The following is a 15753-nucleotide window of genomic DNA, read 5'->3' as shown; positions in this document are numbered from 1 at the left end:
ATTTGCTGCATACTCCACTATAGTTTAGGGATCATAAATTTTGCTGAGCCTAAAAATTCACACTGCAGTCTCCTTTATCAGTGAAGAGGCAACTGTAGAAATTTTTGTCTATTGCCTGGAATTTTATAGCAAAGAACTAATTTTAAGGAGTAATTTTGAAGGATGATTTTAATGGGTGCATTGGTTAATAGATTTCTTCTCTTACTGCACAGTCCAGCTGGTTGTTTGGTACTAATATTCATAGCATCTTTCTCTGTTGCTTCCTGTATATTTTTGTTATTTTGTTCACAGACTACACCCCATATTTTATCAGTTTTTGTTTTTCAATGTTATATAATCACACTTTATTCCCTATGCTGTCTCCTTTTGTCTATAGGCACAGCTGTTAAAGATGTCCAAAAATTCTCTAATGTTGCTTGCAGAACATTTCTATCCATCCTCAATGGATGATAAGTATCAAAATGCAAATACATGCAAATTATTTTAGGATTTGTTAATAATCCATTAGCAATAAAAGTCTCTGAAATAGCATATTGCAGTTGTATAGAGCTTATGGAGTTGTTTCTATAAGCAGGAACTATCCTCTTATTAAAAAATGGGACAGAGTGACTATATATTTTTTGTTGTAGTTTTGAGTTCTGTAACTGAGCACTCCAAGAGAGAGAAGTATTTTCAGAAAATAGGTACTTGCTGTTATTTTAAAACACAGTATATAACTTATGGAAGATGTATTATTTGGTTATAAAAGCAAAACAGTTTTTGTTCTAAAAAGGAAATAATGCATCAAGTGTTTATTAGTGGTAATGGCATGGATTTTGCTGTTATTTTACGTGTGATGAGGGCCGTGTTGAAGCAGCTACAACGATGGATGACAGCAAAACACCTCTCGTAAGTTAGCTAGGTATCTGTTGAGATGCATTGGATGCATGTAAATGTAGGAGTACTCTGTTCAGCGGCACACAATTGTAATCTGGACAGGAATATAGCAATTAAGAAAACACTTCTTCTCAGTGCATCTTTGATGTAAATTCCCATTTGTGGAGTGCTTAAAGATTTGCTGTCAGCTCCACCTTAGAGGCTTCCTGTTCTTTCTGAGCACGGAAGAACAGTGTTATCAGCTTGTCCTGGAGTGGTTAGGCATCCTGCTGGTGGAGCAGCCTAAATGCTGCAGCATGTTGCCATTAATACCAGTTTACACAAGGCTCTGGGTGCTCTGGCCATGGCCTGGCAAGACGCTGACCACTGCTAACACCTTCAGTCCTGAGAGTGCTTCCCAGGGGAGCCCTGGTGAGAGCCAGTTGACAGGCGTTGCTGGATAAAAGCCAATGTTGTGGGATTTTTTACACCTTTCACAGAAAATACTTGATTGTCATGTCCAGTCCCTCAAGATCTCCTTTCTCCTTTTGTGGTCCTGGTGTTTGTTACCGAGTTGGGGCCAGGGGCCCAGTGAGAGTCACTTTGTGCTGGGTATGCTCTGCAAAAGCAACTCGGGGAAGAGGTGGAGTTCCCTAACTGCGTTCCCTAAAATTTCACAGTTTGTACATTCTTCTTCCAAATAGCTCGATTTTCTGCTGCAAATCACTGAGACAATGGGCTATAAGCAAGACTTTTACTTCATCCGAGAGCAGGGTGTACCTGCGTAACGTGGAATTTGAGAAGATGAAAAAAGCCAGATGTCTGGTCTCTGAATAACCTTTTCACTATACTTCATTTCCCCTCCTCCCATTTAGTTTCAAAAACAAGCATGTAGTAATATGAGTTAAGGTGATTTCATCTCTGTCATTCCTTTTACTAATCCTGCTTTGGAAACTTTATAAAAGCCTTCAATATCTTACGAAAATGTAAAAGTATTGCTGTGTATAGAGGGAACAGCATAGAACAAACATAACTTACTTGATTAGGAAAAGTGTTTTGCAGGCTCCATGTCAGATTAAAACTTTTGTATTGGTGAGCCTAGAAGTCTGGAAAAATGTGTAACATTGAAAGTCTGACTGGGTTGTGGTAGATTGGAGTGGAGGAAGTGTCTTTCACTTTAAAAAGGTTGGCTTAATGTTGCTCTCTCTTGCAGATTGCAGGAGTTCATTCAGAGCAATACATTGGAGAGTTTAAATAGTTTTACACTAAAGAATTTAACTTCTTGATATGTGCTGCAGCACATCTTGGGATACTGGTGATATATCACATATGACATAAGGGTGAGGCAGCACAGCCCATAGGGATTATGACATATTGCTGTGAATATTCAGAGCTGCTCTTTCCAAAAGAGCAGAATGCTGCTATATCTAGAAAAGTCAGGGAGGAAAGCTCTTATTCTGAGAAAAACTGACTGGAGAGGACACTAAGAAGTATTTGAAGATTTATTGAAATGCAGGAATGCCAGGTTCAAGAAAAAGTAAGGGAAGGATTTCAGCCTCCAGTCTCTTGCTCTGTTGTGTCCCCCTACTCCCAACCAAGAATTTGGCATCTTGCTCTGAAGCATCTTTGAGAAATAGGTTTTCTTTTAGCTACTTCTGAACAGCTACGTAGACCTGAGTTATCAAAGCAAATATGCAGTAACTTGATTCCCAGTGCAGCTGATCCTTAAATGACTGGTCTGTGTGTAACATAAAAGAAGTCATTTATGACACAAAAAGCTTATTTTACTTTGACCTCAGTTCCAAGTGAAAGAGCTTTTTTTTTCTTTTTCTTTTTTCTCTTTTTTTTTTTTTTTTTTTTTAATCAGTCAGCTAAATCATACCTGATTAGAACGGAGCTTTCTAAAGTAGCTTAATTTACTTCTTCAACAAGGAACATTCACTGAAAGGGGGGAGAGGGAAGAAGTGTTTTCTTTTTCTAATACTTTTGGCCATATCATCCACGGCATCGATTGCACCTGTATGAAAGGCAAGGAGTTTTGTAAACCAGAATTTGGGGATTATGTGAAGTAGTCCATGGGAAAAGAAAAAGGAGATAGCTGCTTGATTTAAGTTTCTATAGTCCATCCTTCGTTACTAGATTTCTTCCCGAGAGCTGTTGAGACCTGGTGCTCTCTCAGTTTATGCACAGCCAGAAATTCCTCTGCAAGGCATTGAGTTACTCAGCATAACATACTCACAAAATCTGTCAGGAAACAGGCAGCTATGTCTGTAGAAAACAAACTTCATCCATATCTTGCTCATTCTTGCACTGATGAGGAGTCTGAAGAACACCACCAGAGACATATGTTGAGGTACAGTGTAACAGAAGACATGCCCTCTGTTGACTAAACCTGCTATCTAAAGCCACCAGATTTGAAAGATGTCTGTATTGCCTATTAATTTCTGACTGAATAAATGTTAATTGAGGCTTTTTTTTAAAACATGAACTTTGTCTGAACGTAGAACATGCACATCTGGCAAGGAATCTTTTAATCTGTTAGGGTAATGCAGAAGGGGTCTAGGAAAATGTGACTTTCTCTTACTTCTCTGAGAAGTCTGTTGACTATTTATTTGGTAGTAAACACGTTCTTGCTTCCCAGATCAAATATCCCAATAAGAATGATATAGACTATTGACTTTATGTTAATGGCACATCGTTTCTAAAGTTAGAGGCTCTCAGACAGATTCTCATGCTGTTTACGTATAATGCCTAAGCGAGGGATATTCTTTGAATATTTTGCCTGTAGCAGTAGCTGTACTTCAGTAGAAATTCAAATCAGAGAATATGAAACATATTTATCAAAAGATAAATATCTTTTTATTCCCTAGAAATGTACCATTCTTGTGAGCACATCAGGTAACATAAAATGTCTGGTTTTAACTCAGCTGTAGTGGTCCAATTGAAAGCAGAAAAAACATTTGAAAATTATGTTGTGAAAGTGTAAGAGATTCCACAGAAAACAGCAATGGCTGCTCCAAGCACATACACTGTGACCAAGATGCCACAGGGAGAAAAGTAGTTTCCCAGCAATCCAAGAAATGTTATGAATTATCCTAATTTATCCCAGGCATTACTAAAATTCTAGGCAACTCATAAAATTCTGAGTGAATTGTGGGACATTGCTTTGTCAAATTACATAGTTGGTTTCTGTAGGCATAGCATATATAAAATTCATCCATGATCTTATCGTACAGAGGAGATGTACGGTATTCTTAATTTCACTCAAACATTTTTACATGCTTATTGCAGAGAATATCACCTCTTTTTAATACAAGAAGTCAAAAAATTCACTGTCTTCCTGTAACTTGCTCTTCACACAACTTGAAAGAAGAGCATTTCACTTCAAATCTGTACCTGCAATGATTTCTGAAGCTTGTTCAGTAAGGAATTATCTTTTAGAGTGATGAGGGTATAAGATAATTTTATAAATGAATGGTTTGTATGTTAATGTCAAAACCCCCTTCAGTCCAGCCAAAATATTCACCCTTGACCACCTGTAAATCATAATTTGAATATTTCTGAGCTGATATAATTTGGGAAATTTTCTTATTTATTACAGTTAGTAAGCTTAATAAAGCCCAAGATAAAATCTTAATCTGAATTTAAAATGGATTAGAAGTATTCATTGTTTCCTTACGCCTTTTCCACCACTAGGATTTCTTACCTTATCCAGCTGTTACTGACAGTTCTTGGCATTAGAATTTAGATTTGTCTCTGCTGAGTTTAGAAGAATAAATTATACTTCACTACACATATTTTACTACAGATTGAACAGACACCAAAAGAATCCAAAGACTATAATAATTTGTTCACATTTTCTAAGTAAACTGTGGTGGTATTCTGTGTATCAAATTTCTGTACAGCTTCTGAACACAGATAACACTAAAACACAGAAAAAAATAAATTAAAAAAAAAAAAAAGATATATTACAGACAATTTATGCTATTCATTTTGCTCATGAGCAGGATACTTGGATCAAATTTCTTTACCATTCTATTATATATCCAGAGAGAAAGACTACCACAAGTCTTGTTTGACAGTGATTATACATATTCCAGAATTGGTGTGTTATGTGGAAATCATTAAGTGGTTATTCTTTGTATTTATGAAATATATATCTACAGCAATTGGGGATAAATTAGTAAAACTAGTTAGCAAGATGAATATATGTTAATTTTTATTTAGAAGCAAGGCCTGGTCATGAGCTGAGAAGCACAAACATTGTTGGCTCTAACCTTATTATGTCTATTATTTGTATGGGAAAAGATGTGAGTTCACTGGTTTGCCTATCTGATTATATTGTATGGGGCTTCGGGTAAAGATCTTCCATAATGTTGAGCACAGGGAAGACATCAGCTCCTTTAGGCCTGCATGCATGCATTTATATTTAAATGTATGCAAAATTAACAAGAAATCACAGAAACTATACTCATACTCTGAAACAGTGATTGGCCAGAAGAGTCCTGTCGGCACATGGTGAAGTAATGAGGGTAGTCCTCTTGGGGAAAGCAAGGGTAGGAGGAAACTGCAAGAGAAACAAGACAAGCCTATTCAGACCCACTCAGCTGAATCATGCAGAGCAGAGTTTAGCTGATGCTGTGGCAGAGAAAAGCACCCACTTTGCTTTCATCACATCTTAACTGAAGCGTAAAAATTCTATTCTTCAACTTTCATTAAAAAAAAATAGTTTGGAACAGGAATAGACAAAAAATGCTATAATATAAAACAAATAAAGCTTTTTTGGAGTCACATTTTAGTGTATATAAAAGCTGTCAAGAGTGACCTTGTAAAAATGTAAAAAAATTTTTCCTATCTGGACCATCCTTCCAGCAAGCATTTTGTAAAATACTTGAATAGACAATTAATATGAAAACAGTTCAAGTCAGTTTACTTTAAGTATTCAAAGACCTTTGTTAAAATTTTTACCACTCAATGCCTTTTATGTGTCATATGTAGTTACGTCAAATATTATTTCCTAGTATCTTCCTAAAAATGTAGTCTAGATAAGATATTTTGCAACATCTTAGTCTTCAAAAATGTGTGATGTAGTTTTGTTCTTCACTTTTTTGCTTCCTGTATGCTTTCAATGCAGGACATTAACTTCTTCAGGATTACAAAATGACTGATTTGGGTCAAAATTACTTTCAAGTACAAATGATATTAAAAGAATGAAAAAAACCCTTATGATCTGAATTTTGCTATACAGTAACTGTATGTACAGCGATGGAAGTATAATCATAAAACTCTTGCTGTGATGTGCAGTTTGCAAAGAGTAGCTGAAGCTTCCCGCAACGATGTGTTATGTTTGTCAGATGACAAAAGACCAACTTCATTTGTGTAGATTGAGAAGCATTGCTGTTTGCCAGCCTGTTATTATTCACTGCTATGTCTTGATCCAAATAAAAGTTGCTGTGTGAGATCTATAGTCTCCAAAGACTCTGTAGACGTGAGTAAGTAAGTGGTAAGGACTGCATAATGGAATTACAGCAGCTGTGTTTAACTCCCACTTATATTAATTTGGTATCAGACTTCTAAACTAGTTTGGTAGAGGAAAAGTACTGTTCCATATGAGATCACATGGACTCGATGATCTTGAGGTCTCTTCCAACCTAGAAATTCTGTGAAATTCTGTGACACAATTTATACTGAGATTGTGGCCAACTTGTGAATCTCTTCAAGGTTTTGATTTATGTTTTATTTCTTAGGTTGGTGCAAGAGAATGTAGGAATGGACATCCCCTTTGCTGAGGGTGTATTGAGCCCCATTTCTACAGAGATGAGACCCGGTAAGAGAAGCTCTTACTTCTTACCTTAATTATATCTTAGTCCCTTGGAATTTAATTATGTGGCTATAAGGGTGTTTCTGTGGTGGTAATAAAGTAAAATAAAATAAAATAAAGTAAAATAAAATAAAATATAAAATAAAATAATAAAATGTCATTACGGTGTTAAAAAAAGAAAAATTGTTAAGTTTGTTTTATTTAGTCAATTTTCTTCTTCACTTAACAAATGATAATTGCCAATATTTCCTCTTATGCATTATTGTCATTGCTTGTTTAGTTCTTATGATGTTTAAGTAATCGTTATTATTTATCTTATATTTGCCTACTGTCTAAGTGAACGAAGAACACCTTGAAATGTGGCACTTAATGCAGTGGCAAGGGACAGAGCTATACCTAACTTTTATTTTATTTAAGACTACTCTTAGTTGAGGCTGATTATGAGACTCAGAGGTATCTTTATTTCTATTACTGTATTGGATACAATACTGTCTTAGTCAAGACTAAAGACATACCTCCTACCTGCAAATCAGCACCGCTTGGGTAGCAGCAAGTGCATAACAAAACAGAGACTTAGGGGGAATCTTCACTCATATTATTTTTCCCGGATTCAACAGAGCATTTGTTCATAACTCATGATTTGTATATTGCTCTTTAAATTCTTAAACCCTGTGGATCAGACTTTGCATGAAGCTTGATTTTTGGCTGATGATTGTAAAAAGAGTGAATCTGAATGTTACGCAATTCAAGTGCTCCCAGCTACATCTGCCATTTCTGTGGAAACTTGTTTTATTTTTTAAACATTAATGTGAGATATTTCTGTTTTATATTAGGTGGTCTTAAATGGCTTGTTGTTACTGTAATTGGTCGATCCCAGTATGTTTGCTAGTGATTCTTAAATAGGTGGGAGACAAACTGTATGCTTAGGAAATTAAATTATTTTTTTATTTCTCTTCTTTCAGAACCTCCAAATTCTCTTGATCTTAATGGTTCCCATCCCAGAAGGATAAAGCTTACTGCTCCAAATATCAATCTCTCTTTGGACCAGAGTGAAGGTTCTGTGCTTTCTGATGATAATTTGGACACACCAGATGAAATTGACATCAATGTAGATGACCTTGACACTCCTGATGAAGCAGACTCTTTTGAGTACACTGGGCAAGGTAGCTTTCTAGACTGTAGCTTTCTAAACTGTAGATTTACAGTTCATCTCTGATTTTTTATTTGCTGTTTACATGATTGGTTTCATGTCTGTCAGGCTATCAATATGGTTTAATGCGTTTGAGATTTAATGTAAGGTATCCAGATATTTTTTTCTGCTATTTTTAACCTTTCTCCCCCTGTGTAAAGTAATACATTTCTACTTATGCAGAGTGCAGAAAAAAAATAGTACAGCTGATCAACTGATGAAATAAAATAAGAAGAGCATCCTGGATAGAATTTAACTCCTTTCTTTGTCCAGTTCTAATCATAGGACTTGTATGAAAAGAGTCTTTCAGTAAAGAAAAAGCAGTTGCTGTCTGTTGTAAGGGAACACTAGACCTAACTGCACTTTCAATGACCAGCTCTATATTGTACTTACATCTTTTTTGTTTGGAGATATAACGTCGTGTGAAATACATTGGCTGAATTGGAAAATCTCATCCCAAAGTCTCTCTTGTCATGACATCACCAGATTTTGCCGTGAAGTTTACCAGAATATTAATATTCTGAAGTTCAGGCACTATCTATGCCCTAATCATTTCTTTGGATGATTGGAAAACACCCAGCTGGGTTTTGCACCCATTCACTCTGTACAAAAGCTGCACCAAAGAGCTTGCAGTGTGTAAATGAAATAGACACAGCATGGTAAGAAAGGTCTTTTGTTAGTAAGAAAGGTCTTTTTCTATTCCCATGTATGGTTGGAAACCTGAGACATGTAAGGTGTGTGCACGGCATGATAAAGCTAGCTCATGTAATGGAACAACAAAATTTGTTCCACCAATTTAAATATGCTTTCTCAGCAGGGCCAGCTGTGCAGTATAGACACACCCTGAAATACGAAACTGGTCTTATTTTACTTAGGAAGAGCCACAGACACTCCATTCTTCTTCCTCATACTAATCTCAAGACAATAATTTTTTCTCATGTGGCGTAAAAGTGTCTTGTACTGCCTTACTCACTTTACTTACCCTCGTGGTGCACGGAATAGGGTGATAACATCCACTTGTGCTAGTACCTGAAGAACCACATGGGAACTGTATTCACTAATATAAATACCTGAAGATCATAAGCATTTTTCAATCTGAACAGAGAGAAACTTTAAAAAGGGTTACATTTAAATTGAGTTTTCCCTTGCATTTAAATTCCTTGTTGCTAGTGAGGTCACTATAATTTAAAAAACTGTATGCTCTTTTGAGCATGCAGGAACAGTTGCATTGGTTTAAGTGATATTGCTAAAGAGGCATTGCTGTGCACTCAGTCATGCATAAGCGTCTCTAATGTCACTTCTCATTAGAAGGCTGATTTCCTTATGGGTAGATGCAGAGCATAGTGATGAGCTGCTAGATGGTTGGAATATTATGTACCGAAGGTTTAATCTAACACACACACACGCGTACTTTTAGATAGTTGTGACCACTGCATGAGAGCAAAAATCTCTGTCTGCCATGGAACAGATTTTGCCTTTAAGCAAAAACCCTAAAGTAAGTAAATTCAACTCTGCTGATTTTGGTGGCAGTTATATTTATGGCAAGCATTTGTCCCCAGATTTGTTGTTGTTTTCTAAATGTGATGATTGGTGACATTTTTACAGATATATACTTTGATTTTAGACATACGTAATTGGCAAAACATCATACAATTACATGAGCCTGCAGATAGAAGAAAAGGCAAAAATAGTCAAATAGTCACAATTTATCAAAATAAGCTGACAATAACGTGAGTAGACTATATATAGCATGGATCTGATAGCTATCATTATAGTCGTAAGAACTACGGTTTACATAGTTAACAGCCTTTGTACTTTTGTCACCCTTCTGTTACCAGTATGTGCTGTGCTGTTACCAGCATAAATAATCTCCCACAGCTCAGTGGTTCTGTGGTGTTGTGCCAAACCCAAGTAAGTACTGAGAAGACATTGCTGTTGAAACTGTAGAGAGAAATTAATTTTTAGCTTCTCATCCTCAGACTGCTAATGGTCCATTTAAACTGAAAGTCAACTGAGAAAAGTAAGACTGTTGTCACATCTCAGGAGGTCACGTCACTGGGAAAGTGATGGCTGTGTAAAACACGAAATGTTGAAACCCTGTAGTGTAGAAGAATGATGAAAAGAAGAGTCAGTACAACTGCAATGTGCAAGAAACCAGATGAGAGTAGAAGTACCAATGTCTTAAACTAGCACCTGACTTATTTAGGGATTGGTCAATAGCAGTTTCACAGTTGTTGTTTGTTTGTTGTCCCTGATACCCTACATTTAAGTATTCTCTTTCAAAACCTGCTCTTGTTTCTTAAATGAGCTTTTCATGATTTTTACATTAGGTGACTTAAAGTTGCATTTCCAAACAGTTTGTGCAAATAGATGAAGGTCTGCCCCCAAATCAAATTACTATTTATCTACAGATTTTTATTTCTCTTCTGAATTTCACACTGGTTCATCTTTCTCTGCAACATCAACACTCCAGGCAGTAAAGCAGAATCACTTTTTCACAGGGAGATCTAGTACGATGCATGTATGTAGTTTCCTTATTGTTTCCCTTGGTATCTTTACAAGATCAGCATCATACAGAATTGCATTAAGATATTTAGTTTTGTAATTATGGGGTTTATATATTTTGTAAGATCATTTCCAATATCACTGAATAAATAATATTTAAAAAGTGAACGCCAAGGATATTATTAAACATCATGAGCATTGCACTGTGAGAAGGCATGAACATATACCTCAGTTCCACAATGTATAACCTACTGAGCAGCGGGTATTAAACCAGTTTTAATTAGTATGTTTGAATAAAAAAAAATCATGTTTTTCAATTTGTTCTTCTTCCCAACCTTATGACTCCTCAAAATCCCTTAGTTTGCAGTTCCTAAGGAGAAACGTACTTTGTGGTCACATTATTTGTACATGTGTATGTTTCTTGATCTTCCATTGCTGTTTTCACCATTGATACATTTTTCTTGAATATGTTTTTAACTCATTGGCAGATACATCAAGAGGTAAGAACTGAAACAGAGAATCGTAGAATCATAACTACATTCTCTAAAGATTCCAATAGATGGGAATTTAGTAAGGAATTGGTGATAGGCTTAGCTTTTGTTACATATCAGAGAATCTTCCTCAGAGAAAGTGGCCTTCGAACAGAGTTTACTTCCAGTTAGGGACAAAGAATACAAGACAGATGGCAGATGAAATCCAGACCTCAATATTCCTACTGTGTCAGAGCCAATTGCTTACTCTCCAATTCTATCCTTCTCCTTCCGCTTTTATACTTGCTGTGGTCTGATGACACTCATTGTCCACTTAAATGAATGTAAGAGAAAAAATATTTAGAGCTTTTCCATTAATATATAAAATATGCATTTTTATTTTTCAGAAGAGCAGACTGCCATTAAGGATGCTTCCCAGGAGGAGTCTGAATCAATTCCAGAGTACACTGCTGAGGAAGAGCGAGAGGACAACAGGTTATGGAGAACAGTGGTTATTGGAGAACAAGAACAAAGAATTGATATGAAAGTTATTGAACCTTACAAAAAGGTTATTTCACATGGAGGTAGGAAAACCTTGAATGCATTTTTTAGATTCATATGAAAATTCATGCTCTATTAAGCATGGTTTATTTCCATTTTAGTTCACTTATCATATTAGCAAAGAGAGAGGGTTTATTTTTCTGCCACAGTTTTAAGCCATGAATTAGCTAACACCATCAAATTACAGAAGCATTATTGTATCTTAGGGTCCATATTAATCATCCTTAGGAAGACACTGTTATGATGCAAGGAGTTTCAAGCTTCTTTTGGAGGCGTATCAATGAGCTACTGGCATAGCACCAAAGCGAGCCATCCTGTTTTCAGTTTGGTCATAGGATGCTAATTCAAAATACAGTTTGAGCATATACTGTCAGCTGAGGGTCCTAAGAAGCCTTCAGATGAACTGAAGCCAGTAAGAGGCCTCATAAGAGAGTATTTTCAGAAAAACAACACTTGCATCAGGACAGGTCTTTCCTGTTTGATTAGATGATTAGCCAGTATTTGTTTCACATTTCTCTATTGCTGTTTCTGTACCTGTCAAAGTGATGCTTGACATGGGAAGACTTTGTAACCTTCACTCCCCAGTCCATAATTTCAGCACAGAGCTGAAGTTTTCTTGGAAGATAAAAGAGGGCCTGATTTTGATCTTTCTTACACTGGTACTGTCAGTAACTACATGAGTGAAGCAAGTAGTGAGGCCAGACTAAATCAACCTGGTCAGACTTTTCAACCCAGCAGTGAATACTTTAAATACAAAGCACTTTCAGAAGCAACAAATAAACTAAGATAAGTGTGTCAGTAACAATCTGGTTATTGTAGACTAAAACTTCCAATCAAGAAAAAAAATTGTTCTACAGAAAAAAATATATATATAAAATCTTATTTTCTAGATTATAGCAAAAGCTTCTTGCATGAAGGGATATGAGGCTCTATGATTGTGGGTGCATAGATTTAAATAATTGAAATGGCAAAAGAAAAAATAATAATTTTCCCTTGGGCTTCCATTTCCCTGGTTATGCTCCTCATTTAATTTTTATGTAAGCTCCTCAAATTTATTTTTCTGCCATTTATAGTTGTCAGCTGAGAGCATTTCACCAACAACTGTTTTGTTTCTTCACATAATTTGTTAATAACTATCAAATACAATATCAAAGAAAACACTTGAAGTCAGAAAATGAGTAGGAAAATGACCTCAAGTGCTTACTATATTGTCTCTTTTGATCATCTGCTCCCTATCATTGCTGGAGAATTTATAGTTACGGCATTACTAATACACTTCTGCATAATTTAATTCAAATGGGTAAATATTACTATAGCTACTGAAAGAATAATGTTAAGCAAAACCATTTAAGTGTATTTTTCTTGGTGTTTCAGGTTTAGATTATCTGTGCATTCCATAAGTTTGTGGGATACAGTTTGCCAGCTGTTAAGTATGGTATTAGGTAAAGATAAGTTATTCTAATCCTACATAAATTCAGACAGGTACTTTAGCATCTCAGAGGTAAGATTTGTGTTTATACGAGGATGCTTCTGGCACAGTGCTGCTGATCTGTAGCATCATTTAAAGCTAAACCAGTGTTCCCAGTGTATTTTCAGTGTTAAATCTCAATCTGGTAAAAAAGAAGTGTTGTTACATAAATAAAATACTATATTACTTGAGGATGTCATCCTCACATTTGTACATTTACATTAAAAGCACCTAGAGGTTAGCCTGCAGATGCCTATATTGTCCAATGTGCAAAAGGTTTATTCAAAATTAGTGAAGATGTTTAATCCCCCAAGCATTTTCTTGTCATAACAGCACCATCAGAGATTTATGCATGTCATGACACCTCAGACACGGGTTAGCAAATAGCCATAGATGGCATAATTTAGGAAACAAACATCAGATTTTGAGGCTTTGTTAATGGTATTTATTTATATGTTTTGGTTTTTGGTTGGTTGTTTTGTTTTGTTTTGTTTTATGTTGTAAAGTAATCTAGATACATTTGTGGTGGAAACTGTCATGTATATAATTCTGCTAGATGCTGATGTATACATATATATCAGCCTATATGAAAAATGAATACCATTCCACTTTAGTGGGTGGAGAAGTAGCCCGTACTTGGGTATTGCTTGGCAGTTTAAGTATTAGTTTCAGTGGCAGACATCTCTTATAGTAACTGTAAAGGATATAGCAATGTACAGTTTTCCATGGTAGTAGTTTAAGCTATTCATCTCAGTTCTCAATGTGAAATAATCAGGATACAAATTTAGGTTTCAAGTTTAGGTTTCAAATTTAGGTTTCCAGTACTGATAGGCAAATAGACTTCACCGATTCTTTCTGCTTTACCTCGCTGTAATACAGTTGAGTAGTTGTGATGAAAAAAGGGGTTAGTTTCAGTCCATATGTCTCTGCAATAAGGAGTGAGGTAGCAGGTATGAATGATCTCATACTGATTTAATATTTGCCTTCAACTTCGGTTTATCCTCTTTTTGAATGAAATTATTAAATTAGGTTGCCAGATCTGACAAGTTACCAAAACATGGATTCTTTGTGCCAGTGGTTTGTTGCAGTTGCTCTTACCAGAAGACAAAACCTTTCTTTGAGCCCTTATTTTGGAAATGCTATCCTTTTTATTTGGAGTAATAACCCTGTAGTAATTCCATGATGCATACTCCCCGTTTCCCAAGGTAACAAGACCAGATTGGATGGGGCTTTGAGCAAACTGGTCTAGTGGAAGGTGTTGGATGGGGCTTTGGTCTGGTCTAGTGGAAAGTGTTCCTGCCCATGGCAGGGGGGTTGGAATTAGATGATCATTAATGTCCCTTCCAACCCAAACCATTCTATGATACTATGATTTATTTCACTTGCTATTTTTTTCAGTATATTTTGTGACAGATTTTTACATGTCTGACATCTCATTTTTTTTTAGATCAGTCAAATCTAAGGTAAAGAACACTGAGTTTCCTTTACCTTAAATTGGATGCTGCTCAGTAATTTAGCCATTGCCAAAGATAAAGAATGAGCATGAACAGTAAGTTTTAGCCTTCCACTGGCCTAATTGGAATTTTTGCCTGAAATCTAATCATATCATAGTGATTAAGAACTGGTATTAAATTCTGTGTTTGTGAAGTGGCAGAGCTCTACACTGAAGGTATAGAATTTAAATAATTTTAATGCATGGGTTGTGAGAAAACTTGACAGCTTGGGTAGTTGTTACAGTTGGGTAAACTCCTGGTGCCAAACTTCTGAGCCAGTTGGGCAAACTGCTTTGTGGCAGCATAATGTAAGTTGTCTTGGAAAATCTTTTAAGGATTTTTTTTGGTATAAGGAGGAAAATCCCATCTCTATTTCTAAAGCAAAGGGAAAAAATAATGTCTTATTCTATAATGATTTATTTGAGGATAGGCTAGAGTAGGCTAGATTAATTTAATGTTTTCTCTTTGAAAATGTGTGGGTCTATCTGAGAATAAGGAAATATATCAGAGACTCAGATTAAGTGGTGAGTGTGGGAGGTGGAGTTGTTTTTGTTTCTTTTGAGAAGGCTAGGACATTCCTTCACAATGATCTCTTCACACCAAGGTGAAGGAGCTGAAAAGAGGAGTTTTGTCCCCCCTTCTTGTGTACATCTGTGCTAGAGAATGCAATGCTACTCTCTGAATTTGAGCTTGAGATCTTTACTGGTTTTCCAAAGTCAGCCATATTTATAACAATAGCTTCATGTTATTGGATCGCAACATGAGTTGGAGTTTTGCCATACCATGCTATGTCATGTGCCTTAACCTGGTTATATCCACATTGTCATTTGGCTTAAATTCGCTCCCTAATCCTGAGCTCTTTTGCCTGCCTGTGTTCTCCAAAAGCAAGGAGAAAGGCACAGCGCGGTATTGCAGAGGACAGTGGACAGACAAATGCTGGGCTGCTGTTGTATGGTGGCTTCTCTAGCTCTGCAAGCCCATCCGTAGATCAGCAAGCCCTTGGCCACTGGGAGCCAGAGGAAGGTTACTATACAGAACTGGAATATCCCTTCCATGCCAGAATCATGGAGGGAGTTTAGACTAATGACAGCAAGCTTCCTGCAGTGTACAAACTCTTCCTCAGTGGATGAGGTCTAGGCTAGCATTCTCAATTTGATGTAGACAAAACAAATAAACACTGTCAGTTTACCCCATTCGTTATATTTAGTCAAACCCACCAAATCAAATTCTGCAAGAAGGAAGTCCAGCATGATCCTTCAACAAGCTGCTTTGAAAAGCCTTGATATGAAGTAATATGTCTTAAAGCAAGAGACTCCTGACATGCCTCAGAGGCTTATCCACCCCCCACACACCATAAATGGGAAAGCAGTGGTATTTTTCAGTCCTTTAAG

At 36.3% G+C, this 15753-nt stretch overlaps 1 protein-coding gene across 6 annotated transcripts in view; it reads left to right on the top strand.

Moving 5' to 3' along the window:
* Positions 1–15753, top strand: part of PRUNE2 (prune homolog 2 with BCH domain) — a 137656-nt gene that overhangs the window by 105008 nt on the left and 16895 nt on the right. For all 6 annotated transcript variants that reach the window (XM_084505459.1, XM_084505457.1, XM_084505458.1 and 3 more), the window contains 3 exons: positions 6603–6682; positions 7639–7839; positions 11248–11424. In XM_084505459.1, coding sequence (XP_084361585.1) covers positions 6603–6682; positions 7639–7839; positions 11248–11424 — 458 coding nt within the window. The remainder of the gene's footprint in view (positions 1–6602; positions 6683–7638; positions 7840–11247; positions 11425–15753) is intronic.

Source organism: Aythya ferina (genome assembly GCF_964211825.1).
Source record: "Aythya ferina genome assembly, chromosome: Z".
Taxonomy (NCBI): domain Eukaryota; kingdom Metazoa; phylum Chordata; class Aves; order Anseriformes; family Anatidae; genus Aythya; species Aythya ferina.
This window is presented reverse-complemented; position numbering and strand designations above follow the sequence as displayed.